At 40.4% G+C, this 23,233-nt stretch overlaps 1 protein-coding gene across 1 annotated transcript in view; it reads left to right on the top strand.

The window, feature by feature from the left end:
• Positions 1-23,233, top strand: part of LOC140549724 (uncharacterized) — a 178,880-nt gene that overhangs the window by 99,611 nt on the left and 56,036 nt on the right. Inside the window, 19 exon segments of the mRNA XM_072673469.1 lie at positions 6,202-6,510; positions 6,636-6,938; positions 8,151-8,459; positions 8,850-9,168; positions 10,383-10,711; positions 11,064-11,363; positions 11,609-11,917; positions 13,270-13,576; positions 16,614-16,921; positions 17,143-17,457; positions 17,637-17,960; positions 18,049-18,060; positions 18,227-18,541; positions 19,649-20,011; positions 20,339-20,659; positions 21,317-21,360; positions 21,438-21,621; positions 21,751-21,840; positions 22,774-22,836. Of these exon segments, the coding sequence (XP_072529570.1) occupies positions 6,202-6,510; positions 6,636-6,938; positions 8,151-8,459; positions 8,850-9,168; positions 10,383-10,711; positions 11,064-11,363; positions 11,609-11,917; positions 13,270-13,576; positions 16,614-16,921; positions 17,143-17,457; positions 17,637-17,960; positions 18,049-18,060; positions 18,227-18,541; positions 19,649-20,011; positions 20,339-20,659; positions 21,317-21,360; positions 21,438-21,621; positions 21,751-21,840; positions 22,774-22,836 (4,824 nt within the window).

The following is a 23,233-nucleotide window of genomic DNA, read 5'->3' as shown; positions in this document are numbered from 1 at the left end:
AGAGAAGGAAAAGTAAGTTAAACTTGTCAAAAGGTGTGCATATGATTATGATTATTGATCAGGAACCGTCATCCAAGGTGGTCAACAACTTTTATTCAGATTGACCTTTTGACCTTTGTATAGTAAGCCCTAGACTTTGAATGAATGTCAAAATACCAGACGGGGAATTTCTGACACAACATGTATTTTCAAAGTAATTCAGATCAGATTTGTTTTCTGTAGACTTCAGAATATCATTGTGGGGAAAATGTTAAGTGTTTCTGAGTGCTTTAGTGCACCTTTTAGAGCCACAGCTAGCAAATCTTAGTCTCAATATATACATGTGATTATAATTTTTGAGATGCTGATGAGTTAGTGATATAAATTAAAAATGCCATAGTCTCAATAACTAATTGATAGTCAGAGACCATATTGAGAAAAAGAGTCAATAGGATCAAATTCTAGTTGAAAAGGTGAAATATGGCCTCAGTCAGTGATATGTGGGGTCCAAGCTGAATCTCACAAGTAGGCCTAGCAGTGCTTCACTTTTGTAAAGGTAATGTAAGGAGGAGCCCCCTAGGGTACTAGTCTGTGAATGGGCCTCTTTGGAATACAGGAGACAAGTGAAAGTGAGTTAGAATTTGTCAAAAGGTGTCCATATGTTAAAGGTATTCATCTGGAGTTTTCCTCCAAGACATTAACCGAGTTTTGTTCAACTTGACCTTTTGACCTTTGAACAATAAGCTGTAGTCTTTAAATGAATTAGTCAAAATTCCAGACAAGGAGTTACATTTCTGACAGAACATGTAGTTGCAAAGTTATTCAGGTCAGAGAACTGAATCAAACACTATGGATTCTTTATCTGTAGACTTTATAATATCATAATAATAGAGATTTTAATGATTTTAAGTGTTTGAGCTCTTACCCAGAGCGACTTACAAAAGTGCTTCACTGTTTACTCAGAAAAATAACCTTAGCTAGTTTTTATCAAAAATACCTCTAAGCTTACATACTACTAAATACAAGTCAGTATAAGAAACATAACCTTAAATAATTACTGTGTAAAAAGTACATTTTTTAACAACATTAAAGTCATGTATTATAAGTAAGTCATACCGGGAGACACGCTGCCAGAGCCTGCGGAGGCGAGGGGACCCCCATTCACATGGTCAGGCAGGGGCTCATTACATTTAATGTAACTACAATTGAATCCTATCCAACAGCTTGTGTGTGTGAGTGTGTGTGTGTGTGTGTGTGTGTGTTGGGAGGGGCTTTATCAGTGTATGGATCAGCTCTCTGCAGGTGCAGCATTAAAGCTGGAGTGTTTCCTCTCTCTGAAGTCAGTCTCCTGTATGTTGGTGGGTTTCCTACCACACTGCTGCCAGTGTCTCCCCTCACACACACACCACACACACACACACACACACACACACACTCTCTCTCTCCTCTAGAGAGGGAGGTGGGGTTGTGTTGATCAGCGCTGACGCTCTTTTGATAAATATGGAGAAAGAAAAAAATGCCTCCTCTGATTTGTCACTGAAAATGTTTGATGGTTTCCTCTCCTCTTTCTAATAAGGTCATAGTGAGTGTGATTGGCGGCTGAGGGGTCTCTCTCTCTCTCTCTCTTTCTCTCTCTCTCTCTCTCTCTCTCTCTCTCTCTCTCTCACTCTCTCTCTTTCTCTTAGTGTCTTCAGTCTCTCTGGGGGAGTGGAGGTGAAGCTTGTTCTGCTGCTGAGTTGAACGGAGTGTGTGCAGGTCAGAGGGAGATGGACAGCTGTGTGCTCCTCATTCTTCTGTCCTCCATGATCACACTCTCCACAGCTGGTAAGTTCTTACTGTCTCAAATGAAAATGAACAACATTAAATACAATCAGAGCATTAATGTTAATCAGAACATACTGCTATGGGTCAGTATTCTGCTGTTGGACATTTATATTTTCTTTCTTGTCTTTCTTTCTCATGTGCAGGAGTTGTAAAATTGGTGGATGGTGGAGGTCACTGTGCTGGGAGAGTGGAGATTCTTCTTAGAGGACAGTGGGGAACAGTGTGTGATGATTACTGGGATATAAAAACTGCTACAGTGGTGTGTAGAGAGCTGGGCTGTGGAGAGGCTGTAGATGTAGTGAATGCTGATCACTTTGGACTGGGATCAGGAAACGTCTGGCAATACTTGAGGACCTGTAATGGATCAGAGTCTACAGTGAGCAAATGTGGGGTACGAAATGAGATAGTTTTGGATCCTACGTGTGATCACTCTAGAGATGTTGGAATGATCTGTTCAGGTAAAGTACAAAAAAACTCAGATTGTGATAAACACTGTTTTTTGTGAATCAATCTTCAGATTTATTATTTAGTTCTTTACTAAATTTTACATGGAGTAGAAAGTTGTCTGTGGGTTGACCTGATAGAGTCAGCTAATCTGAGTAACTGGCTATAAATGGTGTAAATTCTTGTTTTTGTTCAATTATGGCAGAAAAAAATAAGATTAAAAATAGAAGTGCAACAAAATAAATAAATAAAATGTACCACAGATGATGCAAAATAAGTAGGGGGAAATAGATAGTTTGGCAAAATAAATATTTACAATTAATGATAATTTAATGTTCAGTTCAGATGCAGTTGATCAGCCAAGACATGTTTAATATCTAAAGTTTAATATCAGGTTCTTTGTCAGAAGAGCGCAACAGACTTACATACTAATATTGCGATCCGAAATATGAGAAAGACACATGTTAGAAAAAGGTTGCTAACAAACACTGTCACTCTCTAAATACACACCAAAAAACCTCTTTCAACTCATTTGTCTTGATTGCAGATCTTCCTTTGTTTGGTGAAGATAAATCTTAGTTCTTTAGAAAATAGTTTGACAATACAATTCAGTAAAAAAGCACAGTCATGTAAAACAGTCAAGCTTTATGTCACAGATTTATAATTCTGCAGGGTGAAACTGGAGAATTTCACAGATTTATATTATTGATTCATAACATCTAAATATTTGTACATTGATGCTCACTGACGCCCACTTACCCAGACGAAGTTGAAACATGTGAAAAATATCAAATCTGGATGATTTTCTCAATAGACAAATACGTTATAATAATATTTTATTTGCACAATAAGAAGCTTATGGAATAAGAAAATAAGTTCTTTTTTAATTAATTTATCAATGGTTTAAATTAGATGGAGAATCATATGTCAGTGAAATTTACTTTCTGTTCAAAATATCAAATTGAGAAGTTTCTGTTGTAATATAAGTTTTATTTGTGTGAATACGTTTTGGTGGAAACATGAATCAGAAGGAAGAAGTCATTGTAGGAAATCTAACTGGACAGTAGAATGCAGCAAGGAGCCAATGTCCAATGCTTTAAAACCGTGAACCATTTTCCTTGGTTCAGATGTGTTCTTCACCATCACTAGCACACTGTATTTGCTTTAAATGCAACTGGAACCTGGGAACCTGTGAAGACTAAAGAATAGGTGGGGGTGAGGGCGGAGACAAAAACACAAACAAAACAGACTTATGTGCTAAAGAACACATGACCAGGAAATAAACACAACAGAGCAAAAGCATTTTACTAAATGAATTTTCAGAAAAACTAGTTTATGCAGCTTTCAGATTTTTTAAGCAAGAAAAAAATGGTCATGTACCTTCAGAGATTAGATGGCTTCAGGTTCAGTGTTTTCGGCTAGCCTAGTGTCTCCTGTTGTAAACTAACAATCATGTAGCAACCCTGTCTTTGGCTAATCACCTACATCTGGAGTCATGTAAATTATTTTTTTTTTTTTTGCTAAACCATTTACATTTACAACCATTTACAACTCTGTACATTTTATGTGATTTTCCAGATATAACAGAACTATCATTGGTAATATCAAGTCATTCATAAGTCCTCAACAGCACAAACCCTTTTCACCATAAGTCACCAGGTTTTCACCAGGTATTGCAGGCTGTTCAATAAATGACCAACACAACTGTCCTGGTGAAAAAATGAGCCTCGCCATAGTTTTGTGTTTTTCAGTGTCAGTGATGAAATGTGATAACAGTGAGTGATATCAGTGTTATAATAGAGGATATATTGTAAGAGTATTATAATGATTTCTCTTTTCCTCATTGTAGAAGTCAGACTGGTTGGAGGTTCTCGCTGCTCTGGTAGAGTAGAGGTTCTTAATGGAGAGACCTGGGGCACAGTGTGTGATGCTGACTTTGACCAGCAGGATGCAGAGGTTGTGTGTCGAGAGCTGGGCTGTGGGCTTCCTGTGGAGGTGCTGGGAGCAGCTGCTTTTGGCAGAGGGGAGGGTCAGGTGTGGTCAGAGGAGCTTCAGTGTAGAGGCAACGAATCTCAGATTCACTTCTGTCCAACATCATCTTCACTCAAACACAACTGCTCCCATGATAATGATGTGGGACTGGTGTGTGCTGGTAAGTGTTTAATCCAATAGGACTCTACAGTATCTTAATGTAAATGTTTATGAAACAAGAACTCTGTTACATCATGTAATCACATGTTTAAACTCACATGTCTAAACTCCAAAACTCTTAAGTGAGCACCACTGCTTGCTCGAAGAGCAGGGTGGCACTATGGCTGAGGTAATGATTTGCTTGAAGAGGTAGCCACTGCCTTTACTCTTCAGAGTTTCATGTTCCAACCTGCTGCTCCATCTCCCCCTCTTACTTCCCTTCATCCCCACCTGGCTGTGTTACTGCTATGCATCTGCAGCCAGTCTCTCCCCCTCACTCGTACCAAAATGGTCATTTTTAGTCTACCTGCCTGTCTGTCTGTCTGTCTGCCTATCTATTCCTCTGCAACTCTCTATCTGTCTACCTATTCCTATTCACACTGATCAGGATTCAAGTTCAGGCTTTATTGAACAGCAAATCACAAAAAGAAGAAACAACAACTCTACAGCTCTGTCTATTTCTCTGTCTGCCTATCCTGGGATATAATAACAACTGCCAGGCCACCACTTAGCAACATCTCACCTTATCTTGCATCACCTGGGATACCATAACAACAGTCTAAAATCACCATCTACTTAATTACACCTGGCAACCACTTGGGATTCCATATTAATCACCTAGTGGCATCATAGCAACCACCTAGCACCCCCTAACAGCACCTTAGACATCACCTAGGACACTATTGCAACCACCTAGCAACACCAAAACAACCACATGGGGTACCACCAAGTAACCCCAATGCAACCACCTAAGATAGCTAAGATAGATTGTTAGATAGAGCCATCTAAAAATGCTTTACCAGCCAGTTTGTTCTTCACTGGTCTGCTTGTCTGTGCAATGACCCGTCTCCGCTCCTCAGTACCCCACAATGACAAAGTGAAAAGTCTGAGAGTCCATGAGTGCTGCAGTCATGGTGGACCTTCTGGAAGTTTTTCCCATCTGCACACAGGATCTTTGTGGCTCAGGTCCTTGGTGACCTCTTCAACCATGGTCCCTAGACTACTTTGTTTGGTGGGGTTGTTCTAAACCTCTTCATTTAAGTATTATGAAAGCCAGTGTGCTCTTATGAACTTTCAGTGCAACCAAATGTTTTTGTAGCCTTTTTGTAGCCTTCTCCAGATCTGTGCCTCCACACAACCCTGTCTCTGAGTTTTGCAGGCAGTTATTTCCTCCTCATAGCTTGCTTTTTGCTCAAATATGCATTGTCGGCTATGAGACCTTATCGTAGATGTATGTCTTTCCAAATAATGTTCAATCAATTAAATTGAGAATAAAATGAAGTTGGACTCCAATCAAGGAGCAAAAACATCTTAAAGATGATCAAGAGAAATGTGAGCTAAATTTCAAGTGTAATAGTAAAGGATCTGAATACTTATGTAAATGTGAATTTTTCTTGTTTTTCTTTTTAATAAATTATATATATATATATATTGTTACTTTTTTATTATGGGATACTAAGAGCAGAATGGTGGACAAGCAGATTCAACTATTAAATCTTGAATAGAAGATGACTGACCCTAAAAATGCATTAAGTGAGCATTGAGTATTTAGTCAGAATTGTTAGACTTGTGGGACCCAGTGTAATATCTTTTCATGAGACACTAAAATCCCTGGCAGAGTCACTAATGACACTTGCTGCTCAAGTGTTGTTTAACTTTGTAAGTTTTTATGTACTGTTATGTATATATAGTTAATTGTTTTAGCATTAAGACTTTAGCATTGATCTTTTGTTCTCACTTCCTTTTTTTCTCTCTGTTGAACAGACAGTGTGAGGTTGGTGGATGGTGGCAGTCGCTGTGCTGGGAGAGTGGAGGTTCTTCATAGAGGACAGTGGGGAACAGTGTGTGATGATAACTGGGATATGAGAGATGCTGCAGTGGTGTGTAGAGAGCTGGGCTGTGGAGAGGCTGTAGATGTACTGAGTGAAGCTCACTTTGGATCAGGATCAGAACCAATCTGGATGGATGATGTGGACTGTAGTGGATCAGAGTCTACATTGAAGAACTGTAGATCAAAACTGTGGGGTAAACATGACTGCAGTCAGACTCAAAATTCTGGAGTCATCTGTTCAGGCAAGAAGCACAATGTGTAGTAGATTTTAATTTAGAAAAATCTGAATGAGAACTTTTTATACAGAAGTTTTGCCCTGACTTTCTATTGCTTATTTCCTCTCTTTGCTCATTCTCTTATAATATAGGAGTCAGGTTGGCTGGAGGTTCTCACTGCTCTGGGAGAGTAGAGGTTCTTCACAATGAGACCTGGGTCACAGTGTGTGATGCTGACTTTGACCAGCAGGATGCAGAGGTTGTGTGTCAAGAGCTGGGCTGTGGGCTTCCTGTGGAGGTGCTGGGAGCAGCTGCTTTTGGCAGAGGGGAGGGTCAGGTGTGGTCAGAGGAGCTTCAGTGTAGAGGCAACGAATCTCAGATTCACTTCTGTCCAACATCATCTTCACTCAAACACAACTGTTCCCATGATAATGACGTGGGACTGGTGTGTGCTGGTAAGAAATGTGTTTTGTAGTTTTTCCAGGTGACTGTTTGAAATGTATTCAGCAGGCAAACAAAAGGTTCATGGAATCTCCAGCAGTCACAGCCTTCATAAACATGTCCCTGTCAGTGTGCTCAAAACAGATCTGAAAAGCAAAGTTACATTCTAGCTTCTTCTACTCTGATTTGGTACATCTGATAAGCAGTCTGTAAGATGAAATTAGCACAACACATTATGGTGGTCTTAGCTGTAGTGGGGGTGGGACTCAGCCCTGTGTGCACCAGGAAAGATCCAGTATGCTGTCCAAGGGGCAAATGCTGGATAGCAGAATGAGCAGGACATCCAGCCAGTTAGTGTTTAGTCTAGTGTGAACTCCAGCTCGCTTGCTGTGCTTTTGCCTTCTGGTGCACCATATATGATGCTCTCTCTGTTGGTCATTGGACCCTAGCAAGCCCAATGTGTGGAGTTCATCTATGACTGTGGCTGATTTGTAGGTGGTAGGCATGGCAGGCATGAGTGCCGGCTGTTGTGGTGATCATCTATGGATGACTATGAGTTCAGATTGAGCTGCAGAAACTTGCTTCATTCTGTTGTGCCCAGAGTGACCCCTGCAATTTTCAATTTTCTCTTCTAAGCAGCTGTCTGATGCACTGAAAATTTAAATAATTGATGTCCACAAAGCAGGAGAATATGACAATAGTAAAGTATTTCCAGTTTCTTTCTCAGATTGTAATGTCATTTAGAAATGGCCCTTAACAAGACTGTTGCAGGTTAAGTTAAGATCTGGGAGAGAGCTGCTCACAGGAATCCCGCAAAAGCTAATCAAAATTGGTTTCACTGCAAAAGACCTTCAGGAACATTTACTAGACTATGGAGTGTTAGTGGACTGTTCTACTGTGAGGCTACTCCTGCAAAACCATGATCTTCATGGAAAAATCATCAGAAAAAAAAACCACTCCACAAATTTCAGCATCAGGGGTCCTACCATACAACAGTCTATTTACACATTTTTTTCTGCCTGCGTTTTTAAATAGCAATAGTTCTTGTGAATGTATCTATGCTGATGGGTGTGGTGGTCTTGAAATGAGGTGTGTCACTGACTGCGCCACTGACTGAAAACAACCTAGGCAGACGTCAACAGTCAGACGTCATTGCTATCTCAACCTGTAGACGGATGTCCAGATTTTTGCAATCCTCTGTATATGCATCTCCCTCCCTCTTACAGGCAGTGTGAGGTTGGTGGATGGTGGCAGTCGCTGTGCTGGAAGAGTGGAGGTTTTTCATAGAGGACAGTGGGGAACAGTGTGTGATGATGAGTGGGATATGAGAGATGCTGCAGTGGTGTGTAGAGAGCTGGGCTGTGGAGAGACTGTAGATGCTCTGAGTGAAGCTCACTTTGGATCTGGATCAGGACCAATCTGGATGGATGATGTGGACTGTAGTGGATCAGAGTCTACACTGAAGAACTGTAGATCAGCAGGATGGGGTAAACATAACTGTAATCACTCTACAGATGCTGGAGTCATCTGCTCAGGTAAGTTCATTTAAACAGGGGTTATACGGTGTCCAGCACAGTTCAGTAATTTTTCTGCTAAACCCACCCTGATTTGACTCAACAATTGCCAAGCTAAATTAGTGTGTTAGAACAGAGCAGTCACCAAACTGCTGCACACTGGAACTCTCAACCCACAATTAGCAAGTTTGTTGTTCTGATCCACTTTCATTTGTTGAATTTAATCTAATTTTTTGAATGTACAACTTCTTTAGAAACCCAATAGCTACAGATTTGTAAATATATGTATTTTTCCAATGTTTTATTATGAATGTTTCCAAGATATTTAAAAACCATGCATTGTCTAATATATTTTCAAGATCATTATATTAAACATCATTAAGCCTTATTGTTAAATAATATCTCTTTTAGGAATCAGGCTGGTTGGAGGTTCTCACTGCTCTGGGAGAGTTGAGGTTCTTCACAATGAGACCTGGATCACAGTGTGTGATGCTGGCTTTGACCAGCAGGATGCAGAGGTTGTGTGTCGAGAGCTGGGCTGTGGGCTTCCTGTGGAGGTGCTGGGAGCAGCTGCTTTTGGCAGAGGGGAGGGTCAGGTGTGGTCAGAGGAGCTTCAGTGTAGAGGCAACGAATCTCAGATTCACTTCTGTCCAACATCATCTTCACTCAAACACAACTGTTCCCATGATAATGATATGGGACTGGTATGTGCTGGTAAGAAATGTGTTTTGTAGTTCTTCCAGGTGACTGTTTGAAATGTATTCAGTAGGCAAACGCAAGGTTCATGGAATCTCCAGCGGTCTCAGCCTCCATAAACATGTCCATTTCAGTGTGCTCAAAACAGATCTGAAAAGCAAAGTTACATTCTAGCTTCTTCTACTCTGATTTGGTACGTCTGATAAGCAGTCTATAAGATGAAATTAGCATGACACATTATGGTGGTCTTAGCTGTAGTGGGGGTGGGACTCAGCCCTGTGTGCACCAGGAAAGATCCAGTATGCTGTCCAAGGGGCAAATGCTGGATAGCAGAATGAGCAGGACAGCCAGCCAGTTAGTGTTTAGTCTAGCGTGAACTCTAGCTTGCTTGCTGTGCTTTTGCCTTCTGGTGCACCATATATGATGCTCTCTCTGTTGGTCATTGGACCCTAGCAAGCCCAATGTGTGGAGTTCATCTATGACTGTGGCTGATTTGTAGGTGGTAGCGATGGCAGGCATGAGTGCCGACTGTTGTGGTGATCATCTATGGATGACTATGAGTTCAGATTGAGCTGCAGAAACTTGCTTCATTCTGTTGTGCCCAGAGTGACCCCTGCAATTTTCAATTTTCTCTTCTAAGCAGCTGTCTGATGCACTGAAAATTTAAATAATTGATGTCCACAAAGCAGGAGAATATGACAATAGTAAAGTATTTCCAGTTTCTTTCTCAGATTGTAATGTCATTTAGAAATGGCACTTAACAAGACTGGTGCAGGTTAAGTTAATGTCTGTGAGAGAGCTGCTCACAGGAATGCTGCAAAAGCTAATCCAAATTGGTTTCACTGCAAAAGACCTTCAGGAACATTTAGTAGACTATGGAGTGTTAGTGCACTGTTCTACTGTGAGGCTACTCCTGCAAAAACATGACCTTCATGGAAAAATCATCAGAAAAAAACCTTTCCTGCATCCACTCCACAAATTTCAGCATCAGGGGTCCTACCATACAACAGTCTATTTACACATTTTTTCTGCCTGCGTATTTAAATAGCAATAGTTCTTGTGAATATATCTATGCTGATGGGCGTGGTGGTCTTGAAATGAGGTGTGTCACTGATCTGCACCACTGACTGAAAACAACCTAGGCAGACATCAACAGTCAGCCGTCATTGCTATCTCAACCTGGACGGATGTACAGTTTTTTGCAATCCTCTGTATATGCATCTCCCTCCCTCTTACAGGCAGTGTGAGGTTGGTGGATGGTGGCAGTCGCTGTGCTGGGAGAGTGGAGATTCTTCATAGAGGACAGTGGGGGACAGTGTGTGATGATGAGTGGGATATGAGAGATGCTGCAGTGGTGTGTAGAGAGCTGGGCTGTGGAGAGGCTGTAGATGCACTGAGTGAAGCTCATTTTGGATCAGGATCAGGACCAATCTGGATGGATGATGTGGACTGTAGTGGATCAGAGTCTACACTGAAGAACTGTAGATCAGCAGGATGGGGTAAACATAACTGTAATCACTCTACAGATGCTGGAGTCATCTGCTCAGGTAAGTTCATTTAAACAGGGGTTATACGGTGTCCAGCACAGTTCAGTGATTTTTCTGCTAAACCCACCCTGATTTGACTCATCAGTTGCCAACTAAATTGGTTTGTTAAAACAGAGCAGTCACCAAACTGCTGCACACTGGAACTCTCAACCCACAATTAGTGAGTCTGTTATTCTGACCCACTTTCATGAATTTAATCTAACTTGAATGTACAACTTCTTTAGAAACCCAATAGCTACATATTTGTAAATATATGTATTTTTCCAATGTTTTATTATGAATGTTTTCCAAGGTATTTAAGAACCAAGCATTGTCTAATATATTTTCAAGATCATTATATTAAACATCATTAAGGCTTATTGTTAAATAATATCTCTTTTAGGAGTCAGGCTGGTTGATGGTTCTCAGTGCTCTGGAAGAGTAGAGGTTCTTCATGAGACCTGGGTCACAGTGTGTGATGCTGACTTTGACCAGCAGGATGCAGAGGTTGTGTGTCGAGAGCTAGGCTGTGGGCTTCCTGTGGAGGTGCTGGGAGCAGCTGCTTTTGGCAGAGGGGCGGGTCAGGTGTGGTCAGAGGAGCTTCAGTGTAGAGGCAACGAATCTCAGCTTCACTTCTGTCCAACATCATCTTCACTCAAACACAACTGCTCCCATGACAGTGAAGTAGGACTGGTGTGTGCTAGTAGGTGCTACATTTTCATAATTAATCTCATTCTTGCTAATAGATATATTACGGGTGTATGTGTAGTTTTAAGTTTTTTGAAATTCACTGTTCATAATTTAATTATATGGACATATCTCTTTCTGTTATTCCCTTTTTTTCAAAAGCAATTTCACTTTGTATGATTTTAAGGTTATTGAAAGGCTATTGCAGTTTTTGTTTTCATTCTCTCTCTCTATGTCTCTGTCCTGCTTGCTATTGTACAGGCAGTGTGAGGTTGGTGGATGGTGGCAGTCGCTGTGCTGGGAGAGTGGAGGTTCTTTATAGAGGACAGTGGGGAACAGTGTGTGGTGATTACTGGGATATGAGAGATGCTGCAGTGGTGTGTAGAGAGCTGGGCTGTGGAGAGGCTGTAGATGCACTGAGTGAAGCTCACTTCGGATCAGGATCAGGACCAATCTGGATGAATAATGTGGACTGTAGTGGATCAGAGTCTACACTGAAGAACTGTAGATCAGCAGGATGGGGTGAACATAACTGTGATCATTCTAAAGATGCTGGAGTCGTCTGTTCAGGTAAATTGTACAACTTTGGGGAAGATTTTTCTACATTTTTCTACATTTTCTATTGATTAGGATTAAACTCAAATTGTTAATAACATGTGAATAGGCTCATATCATTAATCCACAATAAAGTCTTACATGTGGCTCTCAAAAAACACTCTTGCAAGTGTAAAACTTAGAATGGATGAATGAGTCTCTGTCTCTTTTAGGCTAGTTCACCTCAGTCTTGGGCTGTGGGTTGGTTGATTTGGGGATGGGTAGTGTGGTTAAACTGAAAAATAAAGAGGAGGAAACTCGGTCATTACTTTACTTAATTTTAATGTTGAACAGGCTGCCCTGCGGCTACTTGAACTGTACTCCCACTCGTGACATTCACACTCTGCCCTCGTTCTGCTTCTCTCTCTCTCTTCTTCACTTGCTCGCTCATTCACTCACTCATTCACTCCCTCCACCTGTCCACCTAAATCATCCCTGTGCTTAACAGCAGTTCAGACCAATGTTTACAGTGTATCACTTTGTCTAACAATAATTAGTTACCACTCTTATAATAATTAATTTATTCTTACACAAGCTTGTCCTAAGGGAGCTGACCTCTGTTTAAGGATAAAGTCCCACCCGTCAACAAAAAGAGCCAATTATCTGCTGGTTACAATGTGATGTGCTAGTGGACAAAGCCCCCTCAATGTGGATTTCTGCTCAAGCTCAGTCGCCAGAAAAATCAGGTTTTATCAGCAGTTTGTTTTTGTTTTCAGTCTTATGCAGCTTCAATAATGAATATAAAACACAATTTCATCAGTTACTGAAAACCAAGAGGGAAACACACATCTCTGAAACAAGCAAGGCAATGTTACCCCTAACAAACTCTTCAAAACAACTCCTCTCTTCATGTCTTCTTGGTGAAAAATTGCAATGCCACAACAGTTTGTGTACAACATCCATTTTATCATAGTAAATATGTAGTGTCAAAACAAACAAAATATAGTAAAGAAAACAATTCAGGAAGTGTTTGTCAGGTTTAATCAGCAGTTTGTTTTGGAAATGGTAATATTTCAAAACAGGGGTAAACAGACGTGCTTATAAGGACTTTGGCTGGTGGTGGTGGTGGTGACTGTTGTCATCACTAATTTATTAGGAGCATACAATTACATATATAACATAAGCTCTTATTATATTAGACTGTTTTTATACGGACTACACTTGCTACATTGGGTGATATATTAGCATGGGATGGATATCACATTACTTTTATCATTACCCATTCTGGAAATATACTTGTGGATGAATGTAATGTAACAGTTTTGACTGGTCTGGCTGCAGGGACTCATTACATATCCCTCATTTTTTTCTTGTGATAAATATTTTAGGAATCAGGCTGGTTGGTGGGTCTCACTGCTCTGGAAGAGTGGAAGTGCTTCACAATGAGACCTGGGTCACAGTGTGTGATGCTGACTTTGACCAGCAGGATGCAGAGGTTGTGTGTCGAGAGCTGGGCTGTGGGCTTCCTGTGGATGTGCTGGGAGCAGCTGCTTTTGGCAGAGGGGAGGGTCAGGTGTGGTCAGAGGAGCTTCAGTGTAGAGGCAACGAATCTCAGATTCACTTCTGTCCAACATCATCTTCACTCAAACAAAACTGCTCCCATGACAGTGATGTGGGACTGGTGTGTGGTGGTAAGTTGTTTGTTTATTTATTTGCTTGTTTTTACAATAGCTGTTAGATAAAATGTTCACACTTTACGAAATATTTAATATAGTTGATTTATCATTTAGTCTCATCATCTGTCCCCTTTCTCTTTCTTTTCTCTCTCTCTCACACAGACAGTATGAGGCTGATGGATGGTGGAAGCCGCTGTGCTGGGAGAGTAGAAGTTCTTCACAGAGGACAGTGGGGAACTGTGTGTGTTGTTGGTTGGAATGTGATGGCGGCTGCAGTTGTGTGTAGAAAGCTGAACTGTGGAGAGGTACTTGGTTTTGGTGCAGCTACACCAGGATCTGGACCAATCTGGATGAGTAATGTGCAGTGCAGTGGATCAGAGTCTACACTGAAGAACTGTGGATCACTGGGATGGGGTAAACATAGCTGTAGTCATATGTGGGATCCTGAAGTCATCTGTTCAGGTAAGCTTCAATCTACTGTAATTTACAGTGTATTACTTGTATTGTATTTGGTTGTGAAGTGGTTGAGAATGTTATTTTGTTTTGAGAGGTTTCATTAATTTCCTTATAGTTAACATCCAGCATGTGATTCCCATGGTTCAGGTAAGTTAAATAGGAATTAGGTTATTATTATGCAGCTTCAATAATTAATATAAAACAATTTTATCAGTTACTGAAAAGATTAGAAAAACTAGACTAATAAAAAAAGTTAAAATACATTTGTACATTAAGGCTGACCCTAATTTGTAATGTCAACCAAGAGGGAATGAGTCTGCTTGAAGAAACACACATCTCTGAAACAAGGCAATGTAACCCCTAACAAACTCTTCAAAACAATTCCTGTCTTCATGTCTTCTTGGTGGAAAATTGCAGTGCCACAACAGTTTGTGTACATCATCAGTTTTATCATAGTACATATGTGGTGTCAAAACAAACAAAATATAGCAAAGAAAACATGTTATGTTAATCATGTTGGTTAACAAAAAACATGTCAAACAAAAAACATTTAATTATATACTATTGTATGTTATTCTCAACATGTATTGCTGCACAATGAGAGCTTTCTGAATTGATGCATCACAGTGTGGTCTGGTGCAAAGGGTGTACTAAAAAGCTAATTATGAAAAGAACCACAGCACAGCTGTCCTAAAACTTTTGCTCCATTCTGATCAAATTGCTGGCAAAGTATTCAGAGAAAAAGCTGCATTACTTGAAAGTTTTCTATATTAAATAATATTACTTACAAAATATCACTGTGTACTTTGCCATCACGTTCTCCTCATCACAAAGAATTCCTGTAGAAATTACTGCAAACCGATGAGTAAATAAAAACTAACTAGCAACCTGTTAGACTGAACCAAAAATATATTGAGGGCATGACCAGACTGCCAATATGAGGGGCTTAGGCTTAGCCCTCCAGTCACTACACAGCAACTGTTGTTTGCTGACATTTGGATGAATGATTCAACAGTTATTTGGAAACTGTCATGATCCACACGGTCTGACAAGAATGGGTGAACACTCGCAGGGGATGGACAAAGCAAGAAGTTTGTGGGACAATAAACCATAAAACAAACAGAAAAAGCAGCAAGAATTACGTGGGGCAAAGAGAAACAGAAACAACAACCGTGACAACCAAGAGGGGCAAAACAAAAGAACACACCTGGGGCTGGCGAGGCACTAGGGCTGTGCTAGCTGCAGGGGCTGAGCCTGAACCTGTACCTCTAGATACAGACTGACTCACATACTAGACCAGTGAACACTGAGTACCCAAGCTTAGCTGAGTATCCTGAGTGCATTGGTTGCACTAAGAGTAATCCTCGGCCACCGGCAGCTGACACTAGCCCTCCTTAAATGCACCAGCCCACAGGTGTAGCACATAAACCAAACGATGACCAGACACATGTCAAACACAACCTAAAACCAAGATGGCGACGATGGGTGTCAACACAAGAGTCCTTTTTAACATAAAGGTCCAGAGCATAACAAAACTTGACATGAACATGACAAGACTTTGAAGGGGGAGTTCTTGATCGCCTGTGAGCCGCGGCCCGAGACCGCTCCTGGGGCAGGCGCGGCAGCGCGGGCATGACAGAAATAAGGATTTGGATCCTGTTATAGTTGCTCAAGCCTGCTTATTTATATTGCATTAAACATACTGCTTAGTATATATCTCAGACCTTAAGCTGCACCATGATGATTTTTTATATACAATGTCCTATATAATATATGTGTCTTGGTGGCCTCCCTCACTAGTCTCCTTCTTGCACAGCCCCTCAGTTGTGTCCTGCTCTTGGCAGATTTACATATCTGTCATATTCACTCCTTTAAAACAGTCCAATGTGTTTGTGTGTGTACTCTTTCTGTTATTGGAAACATTACCCTGCAAAGATAACTAAACATTAACAATTCAATATTAAACTTGATCCATATTCAGGGTAGAGTTTGACAGTGAGTGTGAGAGAGTTTTGTTAGCATGATTTCAGTATTACATTTCTTTTTTCTTTTTAACAATATACCAGTTCACCTAAAAAAATAATAATGTTGTGAAAATCGTTTGTATTCATAATTTGATGCAAAACCGTCACATATTCATCACATATTGAGAATATGCACTTTATTGAACACTACATGTTAACCTACAAGTAGCTTAGGAAATGATGTAAGTATCTTCCTCTGAACATTATATTACTTGTACTAGATCATTTCAGAAAATTAAAATATAATTAACTAATTTTTGTTCATAATTTAACTAAAAAAGCTAAACAGTCATATTTTATATTCCTTACATTTTAAGTGACATGTTTTTGTTTTATTATTAAATTCAACATAAACAAGAAATATTATATTCTTACCAAAAGTAAAATATTATATAGAAATGTAATAAATAAATAAAAAGCTTGAAATATGTAATTATGTGTGTAATAAATATAAAATATAACCTTTTAAATCAAATTGTGATGATGAATAAACTTGTTTATGATATAATAAGTTCCTGAGGTGCACAAATATATATTGTTATATTTTAATGAGGTTACAATACACACAGGTCACAGAATGTCCAGACTTGTGGATGGTCCTCATCAGTGCTCTGGGAGAGTAGAGGTGTTTCATGGAGAGACCTGGGTCACAGTGTGTGATGCTGACTTTAACCAGCAGGATGCAGAGGTTGTGTGTCGAGAGCTGGGCTGTGGGCTTCCTGTGGAGGTGCTGGGAGCAGCTGCTTTTGGCAGAGGGGAGGGTCAGGTGTGGTCAGATGAGCTTCAGTGTAGAGGCAAAGAATCTGACATTACTCTCTGTCCAATATCATCTTCACTCAAACACAACTGCTCCCATAATAATGATGTGGGACTGGTGTGTTCTGGTAAGAACTACATGTTTTGTAGTTTTTATGTTTTGACTCCATGTGTGCTGGTAAAGTATAACATTTCATATTATTTACTTACATCTCATTACATAAGACAGAAGATTTCCTGGACAGTCAGTACAGGTAGTCCTGGAGCTTAATTCCGGGTCAGGAAATTGGTCTAAAATGTAATACCTGCATTCCTGTTTACCTGCTCTTTTAATAATCTGTGGTTTCAGGTCACACTCAGGCTCGATTGATGAACGGCTCCGACTCCTGTTCTGGTCGAGTGGAGCTCCAGTACCTCAGTGATTGGGGCACAGTGTGTGATGTAAGCTGGGATATGAGAGCTGCCAGTGTCCTCTGTGGTCAGCTGAAGTGTGGGAGTGCTGTGGCTGTGTTGGGGTCAGACTGGTTTGGGGAGGGGAGTGGCCGGATCTGGGCTGATGTGTTTGATTGTCAGGGGAACGAAACACACCTGTCAAAATGTCCCATTTCATCATGGAGTCGAACTGCATGCTCTCATAAACAGGATGTTGGAGTCGTCTGCAGTGGTGAGCTTTACGAATCTTGTTGGTAATGCTTTCTCAACTACTGGGACATGGGCAAGTGGTGCATGAATGATCTTTTTTATCATAAGAATTGGGAATTGGAAAATTGTTCTTTAGAAAATGCAAAAACAAATGACTGCAAGTACAATCCTGAATTTAAGGTATTTTTGTTGTATCTTCAGGTTCCTCTCTGGTGTTTCATGAGGGGCGAGTGCAGTTGTCTGGAGGGATGGAGTGTGAGGGGGAGGTGGAGGTGTACTTCAGGCAGGACTGGAGGAGAGTTCTGCTGGACTCCTGGAGTGAGTCTGAGGCCTCTGTGGTTTGCAGACAGCTGGGCTGTGGTTCTGTGCGCAGCATCTCCAGCTTCTCTTCATCCAATTCTGAACACAGCTACATGTGTGTGACGGGTTTCAACTGTTCTGGGAGTGAAGCTCATCTGGGGAACTGCAGCAGTGCACAAACAGTCAACTGCAGCTCCAGAGAACAGCTGTACATCACCTGCTCTGGTAAAAACATTGGAATCGTTTAGAATAATTTAGTTGTTAATATAGCAGAAAATATTACAACTATACAGAATAGAGTGAAAGATTAGAGGAACAGTCAACAGTAAGTGTGTTGATCAGGTTTTAACCAAACAACCATGTCCAAACAAGTCCTTATAAATATATAATATTTCATGTGTGTGCATCATCATAGAAATGAATAATATTTTTGGGATAATTATTTTATTATTATAAGAAGTCATGCTCAGTAAATTTTCTCTGAATTGTAGCTCGTAGCTCCATCAGGCTGGTTGGTTCTGGGGGAGACTGTGCAGGAAGGCTGGAGGTTTTCCACAGTGGCTCATGGGGGGCAGTGAGTGATGACTTGTGGGATATTAAGAATGCAGAGGTGGTCTGCAGACAGCTGCAGTGTGGAGTGGCCCTCAGTGCTCTGGTACCAGCCCGGTTTGGAGCTGGAACTGGACCCATTTGGATAAATGAGGTGGAGTGTGAGGGGAGCGAGACGTCTCTGTGGAACTGCAGATATCAGCTGTGTGGAGAGGGTGAATGTGGACACAAGGATGATGTTGGAGTCGTGTGCTCAGGTAACATTTGATGACTGCTGCTATTTATAATATATTCAGTTGTTAAAGTGTGTGGTACTGCTTTTAGGCCATTTTGTCAATGCAATCTTTGGTAAACTGTAGACAGTTTTATTTGGAGAGCAACGGCTTTCTCTTTGCATCCCTGCCATACACACCACTGTTGTTCAGTGTTCTCCTGATGGTGGACTAATGAACATTAACATTAGCCAACGTGAGAGAAGCCTTTAGTTATTTTGGTTTTCCTTGTGATCTCACAGACTATTATATGTCCTGCTCTTGGCATGAACTTTGTTGGTTAACCATAATAATGGTAATGATGGTCTTAGGTCTTAAGGGTGTTGAATAATAGTCTGACTGTGGATTGGTGGAGTCCGAACCCTTTTGACTTACCTTTTCCAGTCTGATGAGCATCAACACCTCATCTGAGGTCTTCATCAATCTTCTTTGTTCTTGCCATGTGTTGTAAAGATCTGACTTTAATTGATCTCTTTTCTTTATAAAAAACAGGGCACCCACTTAAACCTGATTGTCATCCCATTGATTAAAATCATCTGACTCTGATTTCATCTTCTGTTAATCCTAGTGGATCACATACTTTAAGATTGGATATTATTTATTAAATATTGGATACAATTTTAATATAATATTGAATTATTTCAGATCATTTGTTTCAATAAATGAATGGCAGAGTCTAATATTTTGTTTGCTCCTTATCTACTGTTAGGACTTCTACGACTTTTTAGGAAATCCATTGGCATATCTTTGGCATAAGGCATGGTGGCAATTGGTTCATATTTATCTGCTCCGGAGAGACCAATTGTATTACTTTCTCTACAGGGACTAGAAAAGCTGTGTGTGTGCATTTACAGATGTGTGTCAGCAATGGGTGAAACTTAAAGTAGCTGAATTCATTCATTAGTAGAAGTTTCCACATACATTTGGACATACAGGGTATATCAAGCCAGGTTGAGCTTAGGGTAAGGAGATGTAAAACAATTATGATAGCTAAGTGGCTAGTTATCAGATATCTTCCAAATAGTTCTAGATAGTTTAGATCGTTTCCAAATACCTGCAAGACTTAATTATTAAACACCTTTCTCCCACCAGAGTTTAAAGAGATCAGACTCACTGAGGGCTGTGAGGGGAATCTGGAGGTGTTCTACAATGGAACCTGGGGGAATGTGTGTGTGACAGGCATAGATGAAGAAGCAGCAAGTCTGATCTGTCGAGAGCTGAACTGTGGAAGAACTGGGAGTGAGAAGGCTACTAAAGCAAGAGTGGAATCAGCTCCTAACTGGCTAGATGAAGTGAAATGTAGGAAACATGACTCCTCTCTGTTGCAGTGTCCATCTTCCCGCTGGGGACAGAACAAGTGTGATAATACTGATGAGGTGGCTCACATTACCTGCTCAGGTAGGGACTTTCTCTTTCTTGGAGATGGACAAACATATTTTCATTTTGAAAGCAGACATTAGGAGTATTGCAGGATTGAAGAGTATTGAAGATTGAAAGCCTGATGTTGAGCTCAGTTTGATATTAAAACAGTATTTTTATCATATTCACAGGAGAGAATAAACAGCACACACTGAACCAGCGATCAAGTATGGAGGCATTCTGTTTACTGCTTGATCCATTAAAATATTAATCAGAAGTTAATAAACCCAGATAACTCACTCATTCTTAATTATTTTGCCAAATCAATCTCATCTAAACTTCCCTTTTTATGAGTTGACCTTTGGTTTTCGTGATCTGTGTGTGTGTGTGTGTGTGTGTGTGTGTGTGTGTGTATGTGTGTGTGTGTGTGTTTAGATCACCTGCCTCTCAGGCTGAAGGGAGGAGAGGGAAGCTGTTCTGGGAAGCTGGAGGTGTATCATAATGCTGAGTGGGGGTCCGTCTGTGATGATCTGTGGGACATCAAAGATACTGAGGTGGTCTGCAAGCAGCTTGGCTGTGGTCCAGCACAGAGAGCTGGTGGGAGTGCTGCCTTTGGTGCTGGTGAAGGGACTGTCTGGCTGAACAAAGTGAAGTGTAGAGGGAATGAGCTTCACCTGTGGGACTGTCCTCATTCCCTGAAGAGACACACTGACTGCTCCCACAGAGCTGAGGTCAGCTGTGCAGGTCAGAGGATTATTTGTTATGCTGGTGTTAACTTCTCTGTGTTATATTCATCAGTGTTCTCTGATTGGATACTTTTGGGAAAGACACCTATATTCTTTGCACTGAATTAATTCACTTTTAGCTTGTGGGACAAAACTATTGCAGAACCGTGCAGTGACAGCATGCATGCTCCTGTACCTTCTGCCAGATGGCAGCAGTGAAAAAAGTCCATGTGAGGGATGAGTGGGGTCCTTCACAATGCTGATGGCCTTACGGGTGCAGAGTGTGGTGTGAATGTCTGTGACAGAGGGGAGAGAGACCCCTATGATCTTCTCAGCTCTCCTCACTATCTTCTTAGTTCTTAACACCTCACCTTAGTTTAAACTGCTGTGATTTTACTCTTTATCTCAGTCCACATTCTTCATCACTTCAGTGGATTTTCTATATTTGATTGTCCAGAAATGCTGCTGTAAGGTTTATTTTATAGGTGTGGCTCAAACCACATCTTACATTTCCCAACTGTAGGGGGAGCCCAGGAGCAAGAAATACCAATTTTCACTCAATTCTGCATTAATCTCTGTCTCTCTGTCTCTGTCTCTCTCTCTCTCTCTCTCTCTCTCTCTCTCTCTCTCTCTCTCTCTCTCTCTCTCTCTCTCTCCTGAGCATTTTACTTTACAGACATATTTGTGACCTCTACTATTGCATCTGAAACAACCACAACTGTCATCACTGGTACTCCTTTTATTCCTTTAAGTGATCTTTTTACAGATCTCTAAATACAATGTGATGTTCCATTGAGTTTTACTCTTTATGTATATTTCCAGCACATCTGACTGAGAAGCAGACAATCTCTCCTTCACAAATTCCATCCTCACATTATCCCTACGCCTATCCATTGTCTCTCCTGGTGCTGGGAATGTTGCTCTCCCTGGCCTTAGTGCTTCTGGTTGTGCTGTTTAACCAGAACAGAGTGTTCAGGAGAGGTAGACAGATTCAGAGATCATCTACAATCCACTTTCTGTACATTCTCTAAACATCATCAGTCCTTCAGTCTGTCATCAGTCTTCTCTTCTACTGAACTGACTCCATGTTTCTCTCTGTCTCTCTCACAGTGCTCTCTAAGAGGAGGCAGAAGACTCTGTCTGAGCCAGTCTATGAGGAGATTGACCATAAACATGTCAATAAAAGATTTACTGAAAGGGGTAAATAATATGTGGAGTGTTCTACTGGAGGCTGTCCATAGTTGCTCACAATATGGGAAGAGGAGTTAATGTTAGCTAGCATGTAGAAATAATTGTGTTTAAATGGCTGTAAATAACTACATGCCTTAAAGCAGCTGTAGCATTTTACCTTATCTTACATCATTTTGATGCTCCACTGACTGTAATATGGAGAATAGCATCTCTGTCATTGCCTCTCCAGACCAATTCTTCATAATGCTGCTTAAAAATTCCTTTAATAAAATAGTTAATAACAGGAGTGTAGTACATCTGGAGAGAATCTGGACATGTTCTTTACTGTTTACTGAGTTTTGGATTTCTGTCTCTTTTTTTTCAGTTTCATCCACCATTATAGATTAAGACGAGACTAGAATTTAATATTGGTTTCATCTGTTCAAAGAATCGTGTTCTTGATTCTTGCCTTTTTTTGTCACAGACCTTTTTTTCTAGTCCAATCTGACCTTCCTTTTTTAAGTGTTACCAGTGTATCTTGCCTCTGCTGTGAAATAACGAGGGAAAAGGTCATACCTGGCCATGATACTGCTTATCTGTCATTCCTTAGTTACGTTTAAGACTGTGTAAATGGAAAGTCTATGAGAAAAAATGTCTGTAATTGCTAAACGGTTGATGCAGTATTTTTGTTAAATTCCTTAAAGATGTTTTTCATGAGTTTGAGTGTTTTAACTGGCTTTTCGTTGACTGACCTTTATTGAGAACAGTTTCTGTACAGCCTGGTATAATAGAAACTGAAACCAAGACACCGTGTCATTATGGGAAATGTAGTTTTTGTAGTGGATTTTCAGTTCATCTTGTGATGTGTAGTTTAGGTCATCAGTCAAAGTGGAATTTTGTTTCCTGTGCGACTTGTCTGGAATTCTGAAGGTTTTCCACGACTGTTCTGCTCTAATGTAACAGGAAACATCCTCTCTGAAGAGCAGAATTCAGGATATGAAAATGTGGAAGAGCAGCTCCTCTCAAGTAAGTCAGCAAAACATGTGTTTTATTACTTCTGTGTATTTTTACAGGAGGCTTACCCTAAACATCGATCACATTCCTCAGTAGCTTGTGTTGATTTATCTTCTGTAAGAACATTTTCATGAAAGGATCTTAGATGTGCGTTCATGATTTGAATCACAGCTGCTACTATTGTCAGGCATCTGAGATTATTCACAAAAGCCTCTTTTAGAATCAACATTTATTTTAGAAAGAGAAAATGGAGAAGCTCTTCATTCTCTTCTAGCAAAGACAGTGGATGAAGAAAAGCCTGAATATTATAATGAGACCACCACCAGTGGACTGAGAAGTAAGTGACTTTATAAACTGATCATTTACATTTTACACATTTAACTGACACTTTTCTCCAGAGTGACTTACA

Source organism: Salminus brasiliensis, chromosome 2 (genome assembly GCF_030463535.1).
Source record: "Salminus brasiliensis chromosome 2, fSalBra1.hap2, whole genome shotgun sequence".
In the NCBI taxonomy this organism is placed as follows: domain Eukaryota; kingdom Metazoa; phylum Chordata; class Actinopteri; order Characiformes; family Bryconidae; genus Salminus; species Salminus brasiliensis.
Note: the sequence above shows the minus strand (reverse complement) of the source record. Positions and strands in the feature narration are given on the sequence as shown.